Below are 20,568 nucleotides of genomic sequence, written 5' to 3'. Positions count from 1 at the left end.
TAAATTACATCAAGTTAGAAAGACAAAAAACATTTCTGTAACCCTGAAAGACAGAGGATGATTTTCATTACACTCACTGCATAAATACTTCAAAGCAAATTTTAAAATGTCATAGTGTATTCCACACTCTTATTTTGAGTTTGTCATTCATCACAAAGCGATCAGTAGTTAGATATGATACACTAATTAACTCCCCAAGGAAATACCTGCATCTTTGTTGCGTATCTAGGCAAAGAACAAGACGTTTTAACCACACCTATCATTACCTAGGGAAACATTACTAGTTTGAGAAAACATATCACAACCCCTCCACAGCAAGAACATCACAGTTCAGACAGACACACTGCAGGTGAGCCTTCATCATGTGCACATAAAGCAAGGAAGTGGTTTCACAGCATTGTCATGCCTGAAGTGCTGCATTTTTTTTCTACTCATCTTTCTTCATTAATCAAATATTCAACTCAAGTGCTAGGAAGCTGGGTCAGGTTTTACCTACTGCTGTGGGTCTAATGCTTAAGAATCCACTAGTAAGGAGGTAGAAAGTAGTAACTCTCACACCTTTTGTCCCATGAAACAGTGTTCTGTACATTAAGCGTATCCGCTAAATAAACTTGCCATTCCAAGCCCTCATGAAGTAGCAAACTGGTTTTGAAACAACTCAATTAGTAAAWTAGTTGTTACCAAATCAATAGAAATAAATGACAGTAACTAAGTACAAAGCCATTTGCACCAACCAAACCCACTCATGCTTCACATCTTTAAAGTCATTCAGCCAAAAAACTCACTGCTCACCGGCTTTAAATGAATGACAGAGCTATTTGACATCACGGTGTGGTCTCCCTCCATCATATCCAGCTCACTCTTATCATCTGAGGCATCTGGAAGACTGTTAACACTACTGCTTTGGCTACTGGCACTGATAGACATACTGGGAATGGACTGATTACTTCCGACACTATTCACTGTTCCTGTCCTGCCAACACCATGATCTTGTTCCTAGGAGAAAGGAATTACACTTTTAAATAACAAATCCACCACAGTTATATCTACGGACATTACCAATGATATGTTCGTTCTACTMTTTTATAAAGGTATCTACCTGCCATGTCACAGTAACTCCCACCCTCCAGGCATTGCCATGAAACATTTATCTTGTGGGATGCTGGGGTTGGAAAGAATCAACCTTGTCAAGATTAACTGGCTGATGTCAGCTTCTTTTCAACATTGAGCCTGTTAACAAGTTGAACTCTGTCATGAATCAGCAACAGCGTGTCACCAGAAACTGCTCTGACACCAGCATCATCTAAGCAAGCATTTTGCCGGCACCCTGCGCTTTGCACAGTTCCCTTCTGCACATGACAGAACTGGACTGTATGTCTGCAGTTCAGAATGCCTCAACTTCTGTGTGGCGTCTGGAGCATACTATCTCAAGAAGAAGAAGAAAGAAGAAAAAAAAACCCCACAAGTGGACAGCCTCTTTCCCCCACTCCCAGGTCTTAGACTCAGAAGAAAATATTCCTGAGACAAACTAGAAGACTGCCAGGGGCCTTGCATACATGGCCAAAATGGGGCTAACTAACTAGAGTTGCTGAAAGAGTCTGCATAAAGTCTTATACATACACAAAGATAAGATTTACGCCCCTAAACTCTAACTGTTCAAACACGGACACATGGCACAGCTTCTTGCCAGCACTAGGCATCTACCCTGCTTGTCCTTGTTTGTGCCTTGCACTAGCTTTATTCCAAGCACAAACAAGAAAATAGTTTACGGTCAGGTGTGTAAACAGCCTCCATTCATTTTAGCAAGACTTTTTTCCATTTTTAGCAAGATCTGAGTTATGGTCATTTAAATGACAGCATCATTCTTTAGCTCAGTAATAAAATCACAAGTTTCTCTCACCTCCTCCTCCTCCTGTGCTTCAACCGCAGGGCCATTGTGCGCCTCCTGGAAGAGGAGCTTCTTCATTTTACGATACTGCAGATTGTCCAGTTCTCTCACTGCATCCTTTGTTCTCTGAATCAAGTCTATTAACACTGTTTCGGGCCGCTCCCGAAGAACAAACATGTGCTGTAGAACACAAATAGGTGAGTGATATCTCACACCTCCAGTGCACATACYTCGGAGGATATAATTACGAACTCTAGTTGGATTTGTTAGCCCTCTTTCCTGGATAGGAGGAAAAGATCTTCACAGCCTATTTGGTACCATTTTTATACTTCATGATCCAGATAGCTATTAGAATGATTRTTTTCTGATCTCTGATGGGAAACACCTACTAAAAATGAAGATGTAAAAAACCAAACATGGTATTTCAAATACTACAAAAACAAAGGCTCAAATTAAAGTTACACTWCTTTGAGTTGGAGTATTTAGAGAAATTATCCAGTTGTGGCCCAGTGTGGGTGGAATAACAAATAATATGCACATTCTAAAGCTTTAAGATTGGTCCCCTCTCAGTGCTCAGCATCTCTAACCAAATATTAGTATCTCATCAGCTAACTCTCACTATAAAAACCTTTTCCTAGTTTAAAAGGTCTAAAAATCAAATATTCAGTATACAGCTCTGAGTCATAAAATGGGCTGTGGACCTTTGCTCTTGGTCTTAGAAYGATTAGCCTGTATTATGCTCCTTTTTGGAGATAATCACTGTGTTTCATTGCAAAGGTAGCTACATTTTGCCAGTAGGTAAAATGTGTCCTGCCTATGTATACTAGAAGCAGTTTTTGCAGTCTCCAGATTAAATGTGCTGTGCATGAGTCATTATTACCATCACTAGTTTCATTTTGTTCCTTTGGAGGACCATATTGTCATTTCTAACACAGTTTCCTACCTGACCCTGTAAAGTGAAATGCAGCTGTTTAAGACGTGATATGAAGGGAATATATTCACAAATATATCACTTAATTTCTATCAATGTTCTTTCCAATAGTAGTGCAATGCTCAAAACCGGCCTATACAATTCTGAAACGGCAGGACTACACATCTGCACCAAAACCTTTAGTGGGTAATTGCACTGACTTTCTAAATACACAATTTTTAAGAGAGGCAAAATTCCTCACAACCATTCAATCCTAAAAAACATGCAAAAATGTGATCATTAAACCTTTGTGAATAGCATCCACTCGCTAGTAGTGCTAAATTTGGGAATACCATTGTTTAGTAGAAAAATGGCCAGCAGAAAATCTCCCCAAATAATGTCAAATGAACTGTAAAGAGAATGACAAGTTTAACAAAATTCTGAATGCCACTTGATATCACAAAGGAAATTCACCCAAGTCACGCTTAAARCAAAGCTGTAACATCTAAGTTTCATATGAGTTGCATTCACTTAGGAACATGYCATCTTCTCGCAAGCATCTAATACATTTGCTTTGTTTCCAGATTAGAGCAAAGAAATTCAACTATCTSCAGCACACAGGAGCACAAATGAAGAAAGAAAAGCTAAGAAATAAAGCAGAAGAAAATCTGCCAATGACTTTGGCTTATTCATGTCAAGAAAAGGAACGTGGGGAGGAAAAATAGCTTTTCTCTGTTCCCTTTCCCCCCAGGGATACTATTAGAAGAGTAGATTTCAGTTCTACGTGTAAAGTACACAGGTGATGGGAGAGGATAAAAAGCCTGCAGGGGTATATATAGCATAGAATAAAGAGGGAAGTAAAGAAAGGTATTTGTTAACTAATGCATGGCAGCTTTGTCAGGATTAATTATAGTCACTGGAAGGAGAGATTGAGCTTAAGAAACTGAAACTCTCTACAAGCTGATGGTCACCTAGCCTGACTTGATGGGATGTTCTTTTATGCAGAGAACATGGCTGGCTTCGTGAGTCACCTAGAGCTTGAGACACCGCAAAGGGGCAGTAAAGCTAGGACAGCCAACTCATTACAGTCCATAGCGTCCGTAAGTTCTCAGTTCAGACGTATTAGGGATAACAGGCAGAACATTGTTAACCATAACCCAGTATTGTAGATGAGACAGGAAGAAAATTGCAGGGCATGTCCCTTTTTTAATACCACGTTGAGAACAGAAAGGACAAGCAAGCCAACCTTCAGAAGCTCCTCTGATGTAGGCCTGTCTTGAGGAATTTTCTGSAGGCAAGAATCTACGAAGTTTCGAAAATAATCAGACCTGTGGCAAGGACAGGAAAAGAATCCATCTGAATTAACTCCCCAATTTAATTTTAAAAGCTCAGTCAGGAACCAAGACATTCATATCTGTGTGCTGCTAGCAGAAAGAGTAAGGAGAAAATACATATACCCAATACTTCACACTACAGCTTCTGACACCCTTACACATACCAAAACCCACAGGTACTAGCAGGTGGCTTCCTTTAACCTCAGCTTCCAGACAAAGTGATTATTAAGAATGTAAAAATATGGGGAAATTTAAGAGGAAAAAAAAAGAGTTCTGTATAAAGACATACACACCCATATATTTCAGTGCTAAGATCAACATTGTCAAATTCAGTACTGCAYAAATACTGCTCAAGGCCTAATCAGACCTTCTAGCCTGTTCTGATCTCTTTGTGCAGGTGTGTTTCATCCTCAAAACTGCATAAACATACAATTCCTGAAATACTTTTGGCTTCTTAGACAAAACTTCCATACTATTGTACAATCCGTCAGAAGAAAGACTTAAGGCCACAATTTGTTCAGGAAAAACATCTGTCCCTCTGTAAGTGAAAATTCTGTATTCTGTCCTTTCTTTCTCAGAACATAAGCTTTCAGAAGGGCATGATTATACCCTAAACGTGGCAGTAGGTCAGTTGAACATGTTTTATTTCCACCCCTCCCCATCTTCCCCTCTTCCCCATACAATCTGAAGCATTGCTACTGCATTTATCAGTAAATTAAATTCTTGCATTTTTTAATCACAAAAATGCATAAAATGAGTTAAACGTTTGGTCAAGCACCACGGTGTGAAACAGCCTAATCAGAATATTTCAAAAGGAGAGAAAAAAAAAAACTAAGAATATGGCAGAATGTACTACATTAGAGACCTAGGACTATGGCTCAGAAAAACATAATTTGGAATTTGGTTAATTTTCATATTAGTTTACTGCATTTGCCACTTCTAAAGACATTGCTCAAYGCTGGGAGGCACAAAGTGTTACTACTATGCTTTATGCTTCTGAAATTTATGCAGGAAAAATTTGCCACACATAAGCAATGTCTTCATCTTGCAAGCAATACTCTCCCTCCCCACCCCCCCAAAAAAAATGTAGGTATTGACAGTGTGGCTTGTGATTAGAAAAAAACAATAAAAAAACCCCACCATTTTGGCTAGCCTCTGAGCTTCAAAAGTTTACTGACTCATGAACTGAACTTATTACAGCATCTTATGTTCTTTCAAGAACTTTGTCCTACTTCTATTATCTTCTTGAGTCTAAAATGCTTATTTAGTAAATGGTCAATTTTGTATGTAAAATGTACAGTGAACCTAATAAAGGACTTCCAGCTCACATCTTCCCAATAGGAATCCAGCCATTTCAGGAACTCAGCATGACAAAGCACTCCATTTATAGCAATTCCCTACAACATTCCTCCCTCAGTAATACTCACCATTCATTAGACTGTAGTGTAGGGGATTCATTCTGCGCTATGTGATATAAGGCACTCATTGCGTTCATATTAAACAAAGGAGGCTTCCTTTCCGCTACACACAAAAGAAAATAATTTTTATATAGGGAGATAGTCTCATGCTTTTTATTTTTATTTTTTTTTAAATTTACATCCCTTTAAAAAGAAATCACATCAGCAGAATCACTATTGCCTGAACATGGAGCCCCAAACCAACCCTACCCTGCAATCAGATAGATATGTTGGCATATGTCCTATACCATCAGTTTCTCCACTGCAGAAGATGAAAGCACTTTGAAGATCAAATGTCCTGTCCTCTCAAGCTTTTAAATTACGTGGTTTATCATAGTTGAGTTCTCTGACTCATTTTAATGTACTAAAATAGGAGTAAGTTAACAGTAAGTTCTATACTCAGTGCTTAGCCACTAAGTGTTCTTGGTTTGCTTTTGTCCCCTTTTCTTTCTTTCTTTCTTTTTTTTTTTTTTTTTTGAAAAACCAACACTCTACAGTTGCTTATAAACTAACAAATATTAAATTCTAGTAAGACAGCAGTGCTAAAACAAAAGCTGGTTAGAACAGCCACCAAATCACACTTAACTGACTAAGCACACAGGCAGGAAGTCAGGAACAGGCTAACTCTTTATACTATTTTGAGAGTTGCATTCTCTTTGGCTCTTCTCTCTTTCAAGCTTGTGTTACTCTTATAGACTGACACAGCATGAAAGCTTAATGAGGAAGGAGATGATCTCACTGTAACAACAGAATAGAAGCTTCATCAGAATGTTTATAGGGTAAACCTTTAAAGCGCAGCTTCACTATAAACATTCCAGAGAAACTGGTCAAGCCATAAGGACGTTCTTACACCAGTGAAAATGCAACAGACAACTTTCCTTCCTGAAAAAAACAAAACAAAACAAGGCTTTCACTGCGCTTCTCAATTTTGAATCTAATAGTATCATTGTGACAAATGCAAACTCAGGCTTGTTTCTATCAAATATTTTACAGTAACCTGAGTACCAGAGATCATACTTAACTCATCAAGATTATAGAAGGGATTAAGTCCTACAAATTCCTCAGAACTGGCAAACTGAGGAGTTAAACCATTCCTGAAATGTAGCAGTTTACTTTCTCTAATCTGCCCAATAGCCATTTGTGTCTACCGGGGAATGGACCGATTATCCATTAAACTATTACAAATACCTGTTCTTCCTATCTTTGTTCTCCTAACTCACCTGAATAAAATGTAAAATCTTCACAAAACACTGAAACTGAGCCTTCGACAAGGGTCATTTATAAGACTAAGTAATAGCTTGAGAAGATTATATTAGACACCTCATTTCTCTGCCTTCCATGTTTATTCAAACCAACCCAAATTAGATAACCGCACAGATCCAGCTTATAATGCTCTACTGTCTTGACCCAGTCTCACCTCCCACCAAGCTAAAAGCCATCCACAAAGCCGAACGCTTCATATTGCAAAAATGCAGCATGCAGTAAGGCGCCCGGGGGTGTGGTCGCCATGAGCTAACTGCATTCCTGGAGCAGAGCATCCAGCCAAATCGCCCTAGTCCACTCAGAGCAGGATTCTGTCATGACAGTCACACCCCTTAAACTTGCTTTATATTGGCAACAAAAAAATCACTGCTCTGAAGAAAGAATCTATTTCACGTCCTGGAAGAAAATGAAGTTGACAGTTTGGAATGCCAGACAGCATTTTTAGCTAAACTGTGCAGTTCACATGGATTAGCGTGTTCTCAAGAGCTCGCTCTGCCCAGTCAGACTGCTCCTCGACCAAGGTTGTTTTAGAGTACAAGCAATAAGATCTGACAAGGATGGCAGGACAGCCTCAGGTACGACGAGCAGTAGCAAACCTCACCACCCCGAGAAGAACTTACAGCTAAGTGATTCTAGAGGGTTGAGTCTGGACTGTAAAGTAAATCTAAGTATTGTGTTGTGCTTTACGGAGTGTATTTGTGACAGCAGAGTCATTCCCTCCCCACCACAACCCCTTTAGTTTAGGGGTTAACACCTCAAAAACTGGATCATTCCAAATTTTTAAGAGATTTTGCCAGACAAATGTAATAAGAAGTGACAACATACACTGAATATAACTATGAAGATGTCCACTTACCCCAAACTTCATTGTGGTAGAAGTCTTCAGTATATCTTAAATTTTCATGCAAACAATATCACCACCTCTAAATATATTTTCACATTGGTAGTTTTAATAGTTAATTTCTAAGGCTGTTCAACAAGTTTTTCAGTTCAAAAGTTAACTACCTCTCCCACAGAATGTGAACACTTTTAGCAATGTAATTTGGCTTTTTTTTTTCTTTTCCCGTCTGTACAAATCTTTTGCTTTGGGTAATGAAAACACCAATTCAGTTAACATCAAACTAGAGACTCAGTCTTGAATTCTGAGGAGCACATTTAGCTCCTTTCTCTAAAATTAAAGTCCCAAAGAAAATAGACAGGGAAGGAAGTATGGATACTCTATGCTGTAATTCAGACGATTAAGTTCCATATATTAAATAACTCAATCTTATAATTTTTTAAAAATAATTTTTCAAAGAAAATAACTTACCTAACTCAATACAGGTAATTCCAAGAGACCAAACATCTACTTTGCCATCATATTGCCCTTCATCCATGGCTAAAATTACTTCTGGGGCCATCCTAAAATAGGAAATAAATGTTCATAAAATTCTGTGCATTGGAACATACTATCACCACCAGTATTTAAATGAATTTCACTATTTTCATCTACCATAAACAAATCATTCCCCAAGATATCAAGCATGAACACAGGTTACTGGGAACAAAGACCAGTTCTTATATGGATAACCATTAAAATGTCACACAGCTGGGCACCCGCACTAGTACAAGCCTATAAAGAGGCTGTACAATGTTTTCTTGTGCTTTGCCCAGTTCTCAGTTTATGAGTGTTACCACCTTCTGGCCCTCCCACATTTCCAAACGTTTAGCTGGCTGGCAACTCTGGTGAAATAATTATAGCATGCAGTTGTGTAAACACCACAGATTAGGTGCAAGAGATCAAAAGCATACAAGGGATCTGCAAAGGGTTTTGTTCAATGAACCTGGCCTTTCCTATGAAAGAAAAAACACTTCAGTTATTTCAACATCAGATGCGGTGAGAACATAAGAATTGCTAAAACCACTGGGGGGAGCGTCTAAAATATATTATAGACAATTAAATCCCACCTCTGTATCACTTAAAGTCAGAGTAAGTAGAACAGCAAGATATTTTTATTATTTTTGTGAACTGTAAATACATGGAACCACTTTTTTTTTTTTTTTTGAAAGGACATTTTCTCACTACAACTACTGCAGTATCACAAAGCTAATTCTTCCAATAGAGCCCAAGTACATTAAATACTCAGTAAACAATTCTTTTACTTCAAAGCCAAAAATGTGCTGGACACTTTGCTTACCAATATGGCGTCCCCACAAATGAATTGGCAGGAGATGCTATGGAAGCAGATCCAAAGTCAGCAAGTTTCACCTGTCCTGGCTCTGTCAGCAGGATGTTTCCTGCCTTGATATCTCTGGTTATAGAATACAAAAGTTAGTATTATTCCTAAAAACCAAAACCTTCTACAGGATATACTATAAGACATGCCAGTATTCATATATTCAAGCTGCAGAAATACCTGCATATTATCCAAATACATAAAAATTAATCTTTGGGTTAATAGCTTAACATGGTTCTTGACCTTGGAATCTAGTTCTTAATTATCAACTGGAAACTTCAGCTTCTTCTAATGGTACACCTGAATGAGCTTCAAATACAGTTCAGAAAAACCTAAACCAACTACATCCTTTATAAATGTTTTTACAGAAAGTTCTCAATCATTCAAGTCACTCATCATACTAAAACGCAGCAGGTATTTTAAATATCAGGAACATCTGCATCTCAAACCTGCTGTATCTTTCTCAATGCGTGTGTTCACTTAAAACTTCTGCTTGTTTATTTGTTTAAACATTAGCACTTTTTCCCCTTTAACAAGCAATCTTTGTACCAAAGTTGTTACAAGCTATTTAGGTAAACTGTGTACTCAGTCTGTCTTGCTATTCTCCACTTCAAGGGATGATCAGCACCACACTGTATCAAATGGGGAAAAGCTTAGCAGATTTTAAGCACTTTCACAGAAATTATGAACACCAGATATAAGAGATGTTACACAAGAAGATACCCAGCTAGCTAGTATTTTACTGTTACTATAAATTACTAATTCAGGAACATATAGACACTGCAAGAAGAGAATATTTGCTTACAAACATTAAATTTGGGATGAAGGGGATACAGTCAACAAGGTAAATTACCTGTAAGTGACACAGAAAATCTATAACCACTTACCTATGGATCATATTGTGAGAATGCAAGTATGCTAATCCCTGGAGAGCACCGTGGGTAATTGCTGCTATTTCCACTTCTTGCAATGGCTTTTTATGAACTTAAGGAAAAAAAATATTTGAAATTCAGTATTAAAAAAAACAATGAAGTTTGCAAACATGCAGTGAGTACTGTTAACAACGCAAACACAGAGAAAATACTTAACCTTGATTTTACTAGGTCCAGCATGAGAATCAAACGTACAGTTGAAGAAGAGTTCACAGAATAGTACATATTCTATAATCAGATATAATCTAACTGTAATACAGCATCTATTTATCAAAAAGAGACTACTTTGAGATTTTAAACTACATTCCTATCAGTTCTGTGATCATTCTCCCAAATACCTATTTGAGATCAACAATTAGTTTTCCATTAAAGCAGCTAAATCTCAAACCCTAGAATTTTATGACAATTCACACATGAATAAATAAATTGTAGCAATACAGGCGACTCCCAGGCAGCTCAGCCTTTTGTCCTAAAATGCTTCCGGCGAGGAAAGGAGATGAACAACTTACTGGCCACACAAGTATCTTCAAAGAAATTTCACTTCAAGCAGCCTGATAGAAAAGTGACCATTTAAAAAAAAGACTTCATCAAACAAACCCCCAATACCACTGCAGTACTATTTTAGTCAACAGGACTACAGTTGTTAGTAAGCATTAGGATCAGCAGCAAGAGTTTTCAGAAATAAATCTTGAACTGTCAAGACAGGAGAACCTCAAACTCAAAAGAAAACAAATAGCTGACTGACAACTTGCTTTAAAAAAAACATGAAACAAAGATAAACCACGCATCTAGGAAAGCTGATATTCTATAGAAAAATATTATAGCCATACAAGGTTTTGAATTAGTGGAACTGTTCATACATGAGTTCTGCCCCAAAATAAAAATCATATATTCAAGGACAACTCTATGATTCTATAACCTATTCCATATTACATTTCTGACTTTCAATCAAAGAAATGTTCATGACGTACCTTCTAGTAAGTCTGATGCTGAGCCTAAACAATATTCCATAACAAGCTGTATGGGAAGAAATCAAAATAGTTGTTAGAAAATAGCTGATAGTAAATGCATGTTTTCCAGATTTCTATAGAGGTTAAATTATCACTAGTACATACAAATCTACCTAGACTGAGTCTGCCCTGTGTCCAGCAATGAGGAAAAGGAAGGAACACTACTTCTGCCCCAAGTTAACGTTTTACAAAAACAGATTGTCTTATAAACTCTGTATGTTTAGGTATGTAGCTCTTATACAAGAAGGAAAGGAGGAAAAAAAATTTCCAGGATACATTGTATTCATTAGGAGTAGCAAATTAATGTTTAGCAAGACAAACCTATAAACAACAACAAAATGGCACTTTGAGTGAACAGCACTCTTTTAAAAAAAATTCTGCCAGTATGACACTGTCAGTTACGATGTGCTTTTCTTTCAACTACTCAAWAMAARMAAAAAAAAAAAAAAAAAAAAAAATCCTAACACAGATTAGCTATAATAGCATAAAAGCACTTTGGCCAGTATGGTTTACCATACCAGAGCCAAATCCTGGCAATGTCATACTGATCCCTCGCACACAGACAGCTCCCACTGAAGTTAGCAGAGCCTTCCTGTGTAAGATACTAAGTAATAAAGCTTTTAAAGAAGGCAAGAGCTCATTCATAGCCAGTCACATACTGCATTACATATTTTATATGCCTGTACCTAGCAGGAATGACAAATTGCATCCAACAAGCTTATCAGTGTATTACAGGGCTATTTAAGGATTTACTTAACATTTTATTCAGTCAAATTTCAAAAAAGGAAATTAAAACTTTGTCCTACAGATTTAATGAGGCTGATGCATGAACAATACTTACAATTTAAACTGTAATTTCAACTACATGGCTTCCTTTAGTATGCTCTACTACAACAACTTTGTCAATGAAAGGTGCTAAATCACATTTTTAGTTTGACAGGATTCTTCCTCTGCATAACCAAATGCATCTACTCATACACAAACATTTTATGCAAATCAACTCAAACCAAATTTAGTTTTGAGGTTTGTTTTTTTGTTTAAATCAGATGTACGAAGTCTGTTACAATATAACAGTCAGAAGTAAAACTTGCTACTTGCTTTTGTTACCTAAACAAATTAAATGGCAAAAGAGGTAAACAATACACAACAGAAGAGTTCAGTTACGTAGTTAAATACTAACAATTCAAAAGTTACTTTAATTAAACTTATCAATAGGGGATTCTAATCTGTTCCATTAAAATACATCTGACCACTTACTTCTAGAAAACAGTCAGTCAGCCGGTAAAGTACTGAGTCACCATTAATAAACTCAGAGGCATACCAAATATGCTGTTACATGATCTGCAAGTATCTGATAAAACTGCCGTACTTGTCTCCCAGGCACTGTAAGTTAAACACACTCTTTTCCTTAGAGCAAGGACAGTGACTACAATTTTTTTCTGCTAATATTTGTTTTTAAATAATCAGTCTATCAAGCTAAATATACTGAAATAACAACATATCAATCACCTCACTTTGTAAAAGAAAGAGGAAATTTCCCCAAATCTTGTTTCCAAAAACTAGACTCAGTTTTGCCGAGCATCTGTAGGAGTCCTTGGCTACACTTACCTGTGTCTGTGCTTCTTGAGAGCCAGTTGGAGGTATTTTATTTAAAGTGCCCTTAATCAAGGCAAGAGAAGTGCAGAGTGCAGCAGATACTTACCCATGCTGTATGCTCCCGCAAATAGCAGCCTTTGTATTCTATACTGTTAGGGTGCTTTATTCTTTGGAGGAACTTGACTTCCTTAATAATATCCTGCCATTTCTGTAGAAAAGAAAATAAATAGAAAGACTTTACAAAACTGTTACCTTATTTTTCTTGGTGAAGTCAGTATGTCATTTATTTATTTTCAAAGGCAGAAACCATCTTAAGATTCCAAATTAAAATAAATTTAATTCAACATCATGATTTTCACTGCTCARTTCCTCAACAGATTCACAAAATAGTCAACTGATCAAGCTATATGGCAAAAACCTCTTATCAATGTAAGATCTTCTATTAGTATGTATGGATAGGGTACAATGGTATATGCTTGATATCCAAGCAAATCCTCAAAAAAGCAGCAATCCCTTTCTAAGGGATACCATTTCTGCTGTCAAATCAAACACACATTCCAGCCTGAAAGAGCTGCACATGACAAAAAYTGTCCTTTGGCAGAATCAGTTGTCTCTCACTTAATCTGGAAGATGTAAAGATCCATCACTAACTACATTACATCAGATGGAGCTCCATTTGTCAGCTGCTGAACATCTAAGTTTTTGATAACATCGATCCATTGCTAGTTCAGTCTTTACAAGTAACAATTTAAACTGAGTTGCCTATTGGATAAGGGAGCACTTTGGAAGGAGTAAAAGAGTAAAGGGAGAAAACAAAAAAACAGGTTTATAATAAAAGGAACTCTGCCAGTGTAATTTTAAGGTACAAGAGGCTAAGAAAACGTCATTTTCCGCTATAGAGCTAGCCACTTCCACTACTCCATCTTGAGGGAATCGCCAAATCTCCTGTTGCACATCCGCACAGTGTCAAGTGAGAAAAGCAAGTGCTTGGAAGTGCAATAGCAAAACTAGAACTGCTGAGAAACATGTTCAAGAACAAACGTAGTACTCAAAGCCATTTAAGTACACAGATGTCATCATATCAGTGCTGACACTGAAAATGTTTTCAGCGAAGAATATCAGTTCTGAAGCTAATCAGAAGCCAAGAAACCTCCCTCAAAATTAAGAGAATCAAAAGCTGCTTTCCAGGTCCTGTAAGTATACACTTCTTCAGACATATATAAGTGGCTAGGATACATAGATGGAAAGCGCTTCCAACTCACAAACAGATTGTCACATACTCAAATGCTTTGGAAAATATGTACAAAACCCAAACCCTACTCAATAAAAAGTTTCAGGGTTAGAGAGACAAGTGAAACCTGGAAATGTACCCACAGACAAAGCAGCTTACTGACCAAACATTTCTGAACACAAGCAATTTTGAGAGTTACATTAGCAGAGTTATATTAGTATAATTCTCCTCAATGGCACTCTCATTTTAGCATAAGCATTACTTAGTTGCTTTTGAGGTACTAAGCAATAAAACTAAAAACAAGAAAGCACCACTCTAACTGGAACTGGAAGCATTTCATCTACACTGAGAAAAGTACTGTATTTGTTTATCAAGACATATTTTTGATTTCCTGCATAAAAAAACTCCAAGATCATATTAAAAGCATAGCACTACATATTATAAAGGTCTCTAACCACTACATATTATAAAGGTCTCTAACTTATTTTTTGAACGAAATATGTACTTGTTCTAAGGAATCCTTGTTCTCAAATATAAAACGTTATTACAAAATCAAGTAAATATAAACGATACTGGAATGTCCTTAATCAGTGTTATTTACATAGGCTAGACCATAACTCTAGCAAACTTCTGAACAAAATCAAGAAGTAAAATAAAAAGTGTTTTAATCCTGGTCTGATTGCTTTCTTCAAAATAAAGACACACGCACTGAAGACAAACAAGCTATTTCTGAAGCATGCACAGTTTGTTTCATATGAATAGGGTATTTATAGCTCATAGTAATTAAAACAGTGGGACAAGTAGTAGGTACAAATTATTCTTTCATCAGCACACGGTTAAACAAGCCACTGCAGTGACAAAATAGAGACATGCGTACCAAATCTAACCATGAAGCTAGAACTTCAGATTGCTGAAGACACTATGATCCCCCACCATATGCACACAGAAAGGAAATAACACTTTAGCCTGTACCCTTGTTGTACAGATGATCAATACACACGGGGTACGCACAGAAAGCAAGGAGAACTGATAGTCAAATTCAGAGCAAGGCTGCTTCTAAGGGTGGAATACAGAGAACAGAGGGAGGGATCCTAAGTACCTTGAACAACATGCTTACAGTACTTTCATTTAAAAAAAATGATTGCACAACCTGATACATGTCATTACCAGAAATAATACCAAACAAGCTGTTCAACTTCAAGTCATGTGAGCTTTTCAAGAATCTGTATCAGGACTTGAACATTTGAAGTATAAAACAGATTGCCTCTATCAAGCGTCCTAGCAAAAACCACACAACTGCAGTGGCCATGAAAATATTTAATGTTTAAATCTCAGAGGTCTACTTTTACAGCTGACTCTTCAAAGATTATCTAAATCCCAAGCTCTGACAATTCTTCTGTAATTAGACCACTGTTCAGATTTTCATATTCACTCACGTACTGTTGTTTTGCTTGTGTTTTAGCTCCTCATCAGCAGAGTCATTTCAGAGGAAGATACATTCTACCTTACTACTTTGTACAAACAAGGTTCCTTCCAAATCTTTCGCTACCACATCCATTGTTATCATTACTAACAGGCAAAATATTATCTTAAAAGTAATTTAGAATGGAATGTTTAACAGCAAAAAACCAACTTTTTTTATTTAGCTCTAATACCCATATATTATTTTTAATTTTATTGCTTCTGTACATCTATGTGGTCCCATAGAAGAGCCTTTATGTCCAAAAGCAATGAATTCTACCAATTCTTTTCCAAGAGCAAACTGGGTAGAAATTTACCAGGAACAGTGAAACTGATTTGTTTTGTTTACACATTACTCTCATTCACCTTTACTGACACAGGAAAGGCCTCTCTTGCTGTGCAGCTCAGGCTAATTAAAATCATCCCATATAATTAGCATTTGCAACAGTCTAGATTTAATGTAGAGGATGCTCCACATACCTCATTGGATTGCTTCCCACTATATGACATTTTCTTGATGGCCACCACTTCATTGGTGCGCACATCACGTGCCTGTAACATTAAAACATGATGCATCAGTTTATTCAGATCATAAATACGATGCAAACCAAACATACACACACAAGGATTTATATCTGTGGAGAAAGTAGTGAAAAAAATCTTAACTCTCTGCAAAAGCTAATCAGAACAGATGAACTACAACATCTTGTAAGTGGCGTGAATGTCGTAATTTATTACAAATTTCCTTCCAAAGCTGAGGAGCACCCTCCTGTTCGTGGGATAAGGTGAGACTATCTTCCCTGTTTTCAGCATTTAGCAAGTCTCTGCAGGAGTAAAAACATTGGCATTTTTAGACTGAAAGTCATAGGTTATAAAGGCAACTGTGTTTCAAGTAAAATTAATTTCATCCAAATCAACTTCTTTCCTGCCAAGGAACATTCCCAGCACGAAAGAAGCAAGGCTTCAATGCCCTTACTCGATTTCAAATATACACAAAGACATCACAAAATGTGTAGGAGATACCTGCTCCAGACACTTTCTTCCCTGTGCTCCCAGGAAATAGCTATTGTTAAAGCAAGACAGATTAAATTGCTGTCATCTTTCACTATAAGTGACTAAAATTTAGTTTCCAATTCAAACTTTTATTCTTGCCGTCCAATAGYATTGTTGTTTATACAGCACAATAAATGAACATGGTTTTTCACACTTCAAAGGCAGACTTCCTGACTTCAGACGATAATACTCTAAGATAAGAGAAGATGAGACGTTCTGTTTAATTTAGCTCCAAAGCTATGGCTCATTCACCCTTGCAGCAAGAGAGAGTGCATTACTTCACGCTGCAGAAATGATGGTTCCAAACAACATCCCAGCCAATCCTGTCAGGAATTTCAGTAGCACTGGGTGGTGGACAAGGAAAAAACCTCCGAGTCTCTCTGAAAAGCACAATCAACTTGGACACAAAGCCAAACGATATAAATTAAAATAGTGTATATCATAGCACTCATGACGACTGATGAAAACGCTGATATTTAAATGTATCTGTGCTATCAAATGTAGTCTGTTAGAACATGGATTATTGAAGTACCAGGACAATATCTTTTGTAAAAACGTTTCAGTCATATTTTAATTCTGCCATTCATTAAAAAGAGATTCCCAGAATCCCTGTCAGTCCTTATTTCAACTAGTTTATTTAAGATAAAACTAAAATAGTATTGGTTCAAGCTTACTTTTCTTTAAGAGAATATTTCCTAACTTCTTACTAATATTACAATGGAATAAAGATTTGGGGTTTTTATTTTTGTTTAAGACAAAGAAAGGAAGAATATATAATTCTAACTCCTAGATCTTTACTAATTAAAGGCAAGCTSTGAAACATTCAAATCAGCAAACTACCACAATGAAACCAGCAAACAGAATAGTACAGCAGAAGGAACATAGCTGTAACAAAAGACAGTGGGGTTATTCTTCTGCTCCATCTGCAGTATTTCAGTATAGTAGGTTTCCTGTGTCAAATGAAAGCTATTATTACATTGCAGAACACTGAGTAGGGTAAGAATAATACCAAAATGATTCCAAGGTGCCAGACTTGCAATTTCTAAGCAACTAAAGCCATGAGGTGAACCAGCAGAGTTCATGTCAATTATAAAAAAAAATAAAGAAACTTTTTGTCAATGCATGATATTTTAAGTGACAGAAACAAAGAAGAAAATAGTTAGTGAACATTCTTAGCCAATTATCATATACAATAAGCATATCACCCTTGTCTTGTGGATCAGTAGTAAAGGGAAAGAAAGGAAAGTACAACTGACAGAGTAAACTGCATTTTAAAAATTGGAATATTTCAGGACTATCTGGATTTTTTAATTTATTAATTATTCCCACATATCTTTATTATCAATGTTTTTGATCCAGGCTGTATGCAATGAAAGCAGACTGGTGGTGGTGGTGCTATTGATTAAAAAATCCATGCAAATAATCATTGACTGCATTTGTATAACACCTACAGCTCCTCATTGCTATAGCTGAACTATAAAAAGAGAACAAGAGAACCACCATGGCCAGTACTGCCATGAATGCTAAAATCACTGAGTTTAGTCGGCTTTTTTTTTTTCCTTCCCGCTCCAGGTTCCTTGTGATCTTGAATAGTTAAAAAAAGACAGTTCCTTGACGAAAGATAGGAAGATGTTACAAGGCCAGCTAATTTAAACAATTCAAACCAACCAGGCTTTTTTTTCTTCTTCTCCCCCCCCCACTTTTCTTTTTTAAATGACAGGCATTTGTGTGCACATATCCTGCTTTCCTCCACGAGCTCCATACAAAGGGTCAAAATCAGGTGACTATAGTAACTTCAGCAGTAATACAAGAGCTGCATGAGCAAAAAAAAGGTGAAGCACATCATCCGCTTTGGTAATATGCTTTTAAATAGTTATTAAGTATTATCTAATATCACACTGATTAGAGAATGTTTAATAATTTACTTTAGCTGAATTCAAATCTCGTTAAAGAAACTTAAAAGATTCCCCCCTTCTGGTTTTACAGAAGAAAATATCTAAGACATACACTCCTCTAACTTATTACTTCATATACATACGTCATTTACACTAAATTTTTCTTCTTGGGCTGCCTTTCTCATCTTTTTGGCTTGTGCTTGACATGAAGTATGTCAAACAGTTTCACATTCAAGATTTCCTGAAATTGGCAGCAGTGAGAAGATTCTATATATATAGCTTACAGGTTAAAGCTTTGTAACACGGACATTATAATAGCTAAGACTACATCTTTTTGTAGGAAGCAGTACCCCCTTACTTTGCCAAATTATCCCCTTCCCCCTCCCCCATGGATTGGAGTAGTGTAATGCATGCTTATACTCCATCTTTTTGCAAGTGCCAAATTAGACTTACTTTCTGCCAAAGCAGCACAATCTGAACTGAGTAGAGGTAGACATGCTCTTTAGTGAATGAATGCTAGCCTACACTGAATTAATTTCCACCATTTTAGACCATTAACGACCTCTTATTTCTTATCTCCTTGGAAAAGGAGCTGGTAATGGGCAGTCAGCCCTTACAAATACTATGAAGTTAAGACAGTCAACAGATGCTGCAAATGTAGCTTCTTGCTGATGTTTGCTAAAGCCATTAGCATACAACTTGTAGGTTATCTCTAGCTGTATGCTGGTTTTGCATACCCCTGTGGCTTGTGCATACCATTATAAGATGCAGTAGTCCTGAAAAACTTCAGTAATATTTCCACAGAGCAGAAAGATAGATCTATCATTTCTCTCCTTTTATAACCATCTTTTGCCAGAGTGAATAAGTTGTATTAAGTAAAGACCACAGGTGATTACTGTTTTGTTAGAAAACACTTTCCACCCCCAGATCTGTTCCCAGATAGCAGCAGCTCATAGTTTTAAGCAGGGAACAAAATTAAGAAGCTTTTCCTAATTAGTTCATCTGTGCTGCATTAAATTTGTGCTGGAAGGTTCCCAACATGGTCTGTTGCAATTATTAACAATGAATAGGCATCTCATAAAATACTGACACAAATGGGTTTCTGAAGGAAAATTGGCAGGTTTGGCCACACCTCCCGTAATTATAAATGAGAAAGGGTTCTTTTAATGAAAGTCTTACAGTATGCACTTAGGTTAACGTACTGCAACCTGCCAATGAGGTTACCATGAAATATCCCACCTCCAGCTATACACACAGACTGGGAAAAATTCTGCTGTCTAGAAGCTTGTGTCAAATAAGAAGCTTTATACAAATGAATACTGAGATTCTTGCCTGCAGCAGGAAATGTTGTGATAGGACAACTGATAACGAAAGCACCAATGTTCAGGTGTCCAAGCACAAAGAATGGCTTTAAGGGAGCCTGTGGGTTATGCAAGAGAGAACTCAATTGCTCTCAAGGGACAAGAGCTGATAAGGAGGTATACAGACCAACAGAACTGCATTGCCAATCTTAACAGATGGAGTAGAAGTACGGGTTTTAATTTGCAGATAAATCTTTACTTGCAACATAACCACACATGTAAGACTACCAGGCAAGGACCAAGTTATCAGTTTTTCTTTTTAGTTAGCATGCAAACACCTTACAGAGACTGCAAGTCTCTGAACGGACTGAGACTGTACAGACACATCATAAGAAAAGCATCCTTGTCCCAAAGATCATACAAAGTTCCACGTTAGTTTCTTTTTATCTTTAGACGCTGGACATTGACTGCTTGTACACAGTGAGGAAAAGAAACACAGCTAACATTCACAAGTCATGAAGCTACTTACAAAATAAACTGCTCCAAAGCTTCCATGGCCAATCTCTCGGAGATCGGTGAAGAGCTTTTCTGGATCTTCTTTGAAGAAGAGCTCTGCAATTTCTGGGTCCTTCAGGCTGCCCGCTCGGCTGGTTGATGGCATCCTGCTGGGCAGTTAGCCGACCGACTATCTGGGTTTAAAGTGCTGCCTCAACCCTTGGTTCATCTGTATGAATGGAGCCTCTTCAGCATGGATTACTGCAAGAAAAAGATCGCAATCCTTCACTGATTATCCCCACTCTCAAAGAGTCAGAAACAAAGCTAGAGAAGAACAGTTTCTACTTCTTCCAGAGCAAGCATCCCAGTTACACAAAACAACACAATCTATCTGATGTGATAATATCAAAGTCGGACTGTGGCACCAGTCAGGCATTTCTACAGAACACAAATCAAAATCAAAACTCAAAATGAGACAACATTCCTCACTCCATCATCTGCTCAGTCACCTGCACAAAAGAATCTC

General features: G+C 37.1%; 1 protein-coding gene across 1 annotated transcript in view; it reads right to left on the bottom strand.

The window, feature by feature from the left end:
* TAOK1 (TAO kinase 1) overlaps window positions 1-20,301 on the bottom strand; it is a 37,551-nt gene extending 17,250 nt beyond the window's left edge. Inside the window, exons 1-11 of the mRNA XM_085318655.1 lie at window positions 20,077-20,301; window positions 15,779-15,850; window positions 12,713-12,814; window positions 10,972-11,017; window positions 9,956-10,052; window positions 9,030-9,143; window positions 8,162-8,253; window positions 5,560-5,653; window positions 4,045-4,126; window positions 1,901-2,068; window positions 793-996 (exon numbers count right to left, since the gene is read on the bottom strand). Coding sequence (XP_085174781.1) covers window positions 793-996; window positions 1,901-2,068; window positions 4,045-4,126; window positions 5,560-5,653; window positions 8,162-8,253; window positions 9,030-9,143; window positions 9,956-10,052; window positions 10,972-11,017; window positions 12,713-12,814; window positions 15,779-15,850; window positions 20,077-20,208 — 1,203 coding nt within the window. The 5' untranslated portion in view covers window positions 20,209-20,301. The remainder of the gene's footprint in view (window positions 1-792; window positions 997-1,900; window positions 2,069-4,044; window positions 4,127-5,559; window positions 5,654-8,161; window positions 8,254-9,029; window positions 9,144-9,955; window positions 10,053-10,971; window positions 11,018-12,712; window positions 12,815-15,778; window positions 15,851-20,076) is intronic.
* Between the last annotated feature and the right edge of the window lie 267 nt (window positions 20,302-20,568).

The sequence above is a fragment of the Rhea americana genome, unplaced genomic scaffold, assembly GCF_003343005.1.
Source record: "Rhea americana isolate MKP2758 unplaced genomic scaffold, rheAme1 scaffold_549, whole genome shotgun sequence".
Taxonomy (NCBI): Eukaryota; Metazoa; Chordata; class Aves; order Rheiformes; family Rheidae; genus Rhea; species Rhea americana.
The sequence above is the reverse complement of the archived record's forward strand: the minus strand, read 5'-3'. Positions and strand labels throughout refer to the sequence as shown.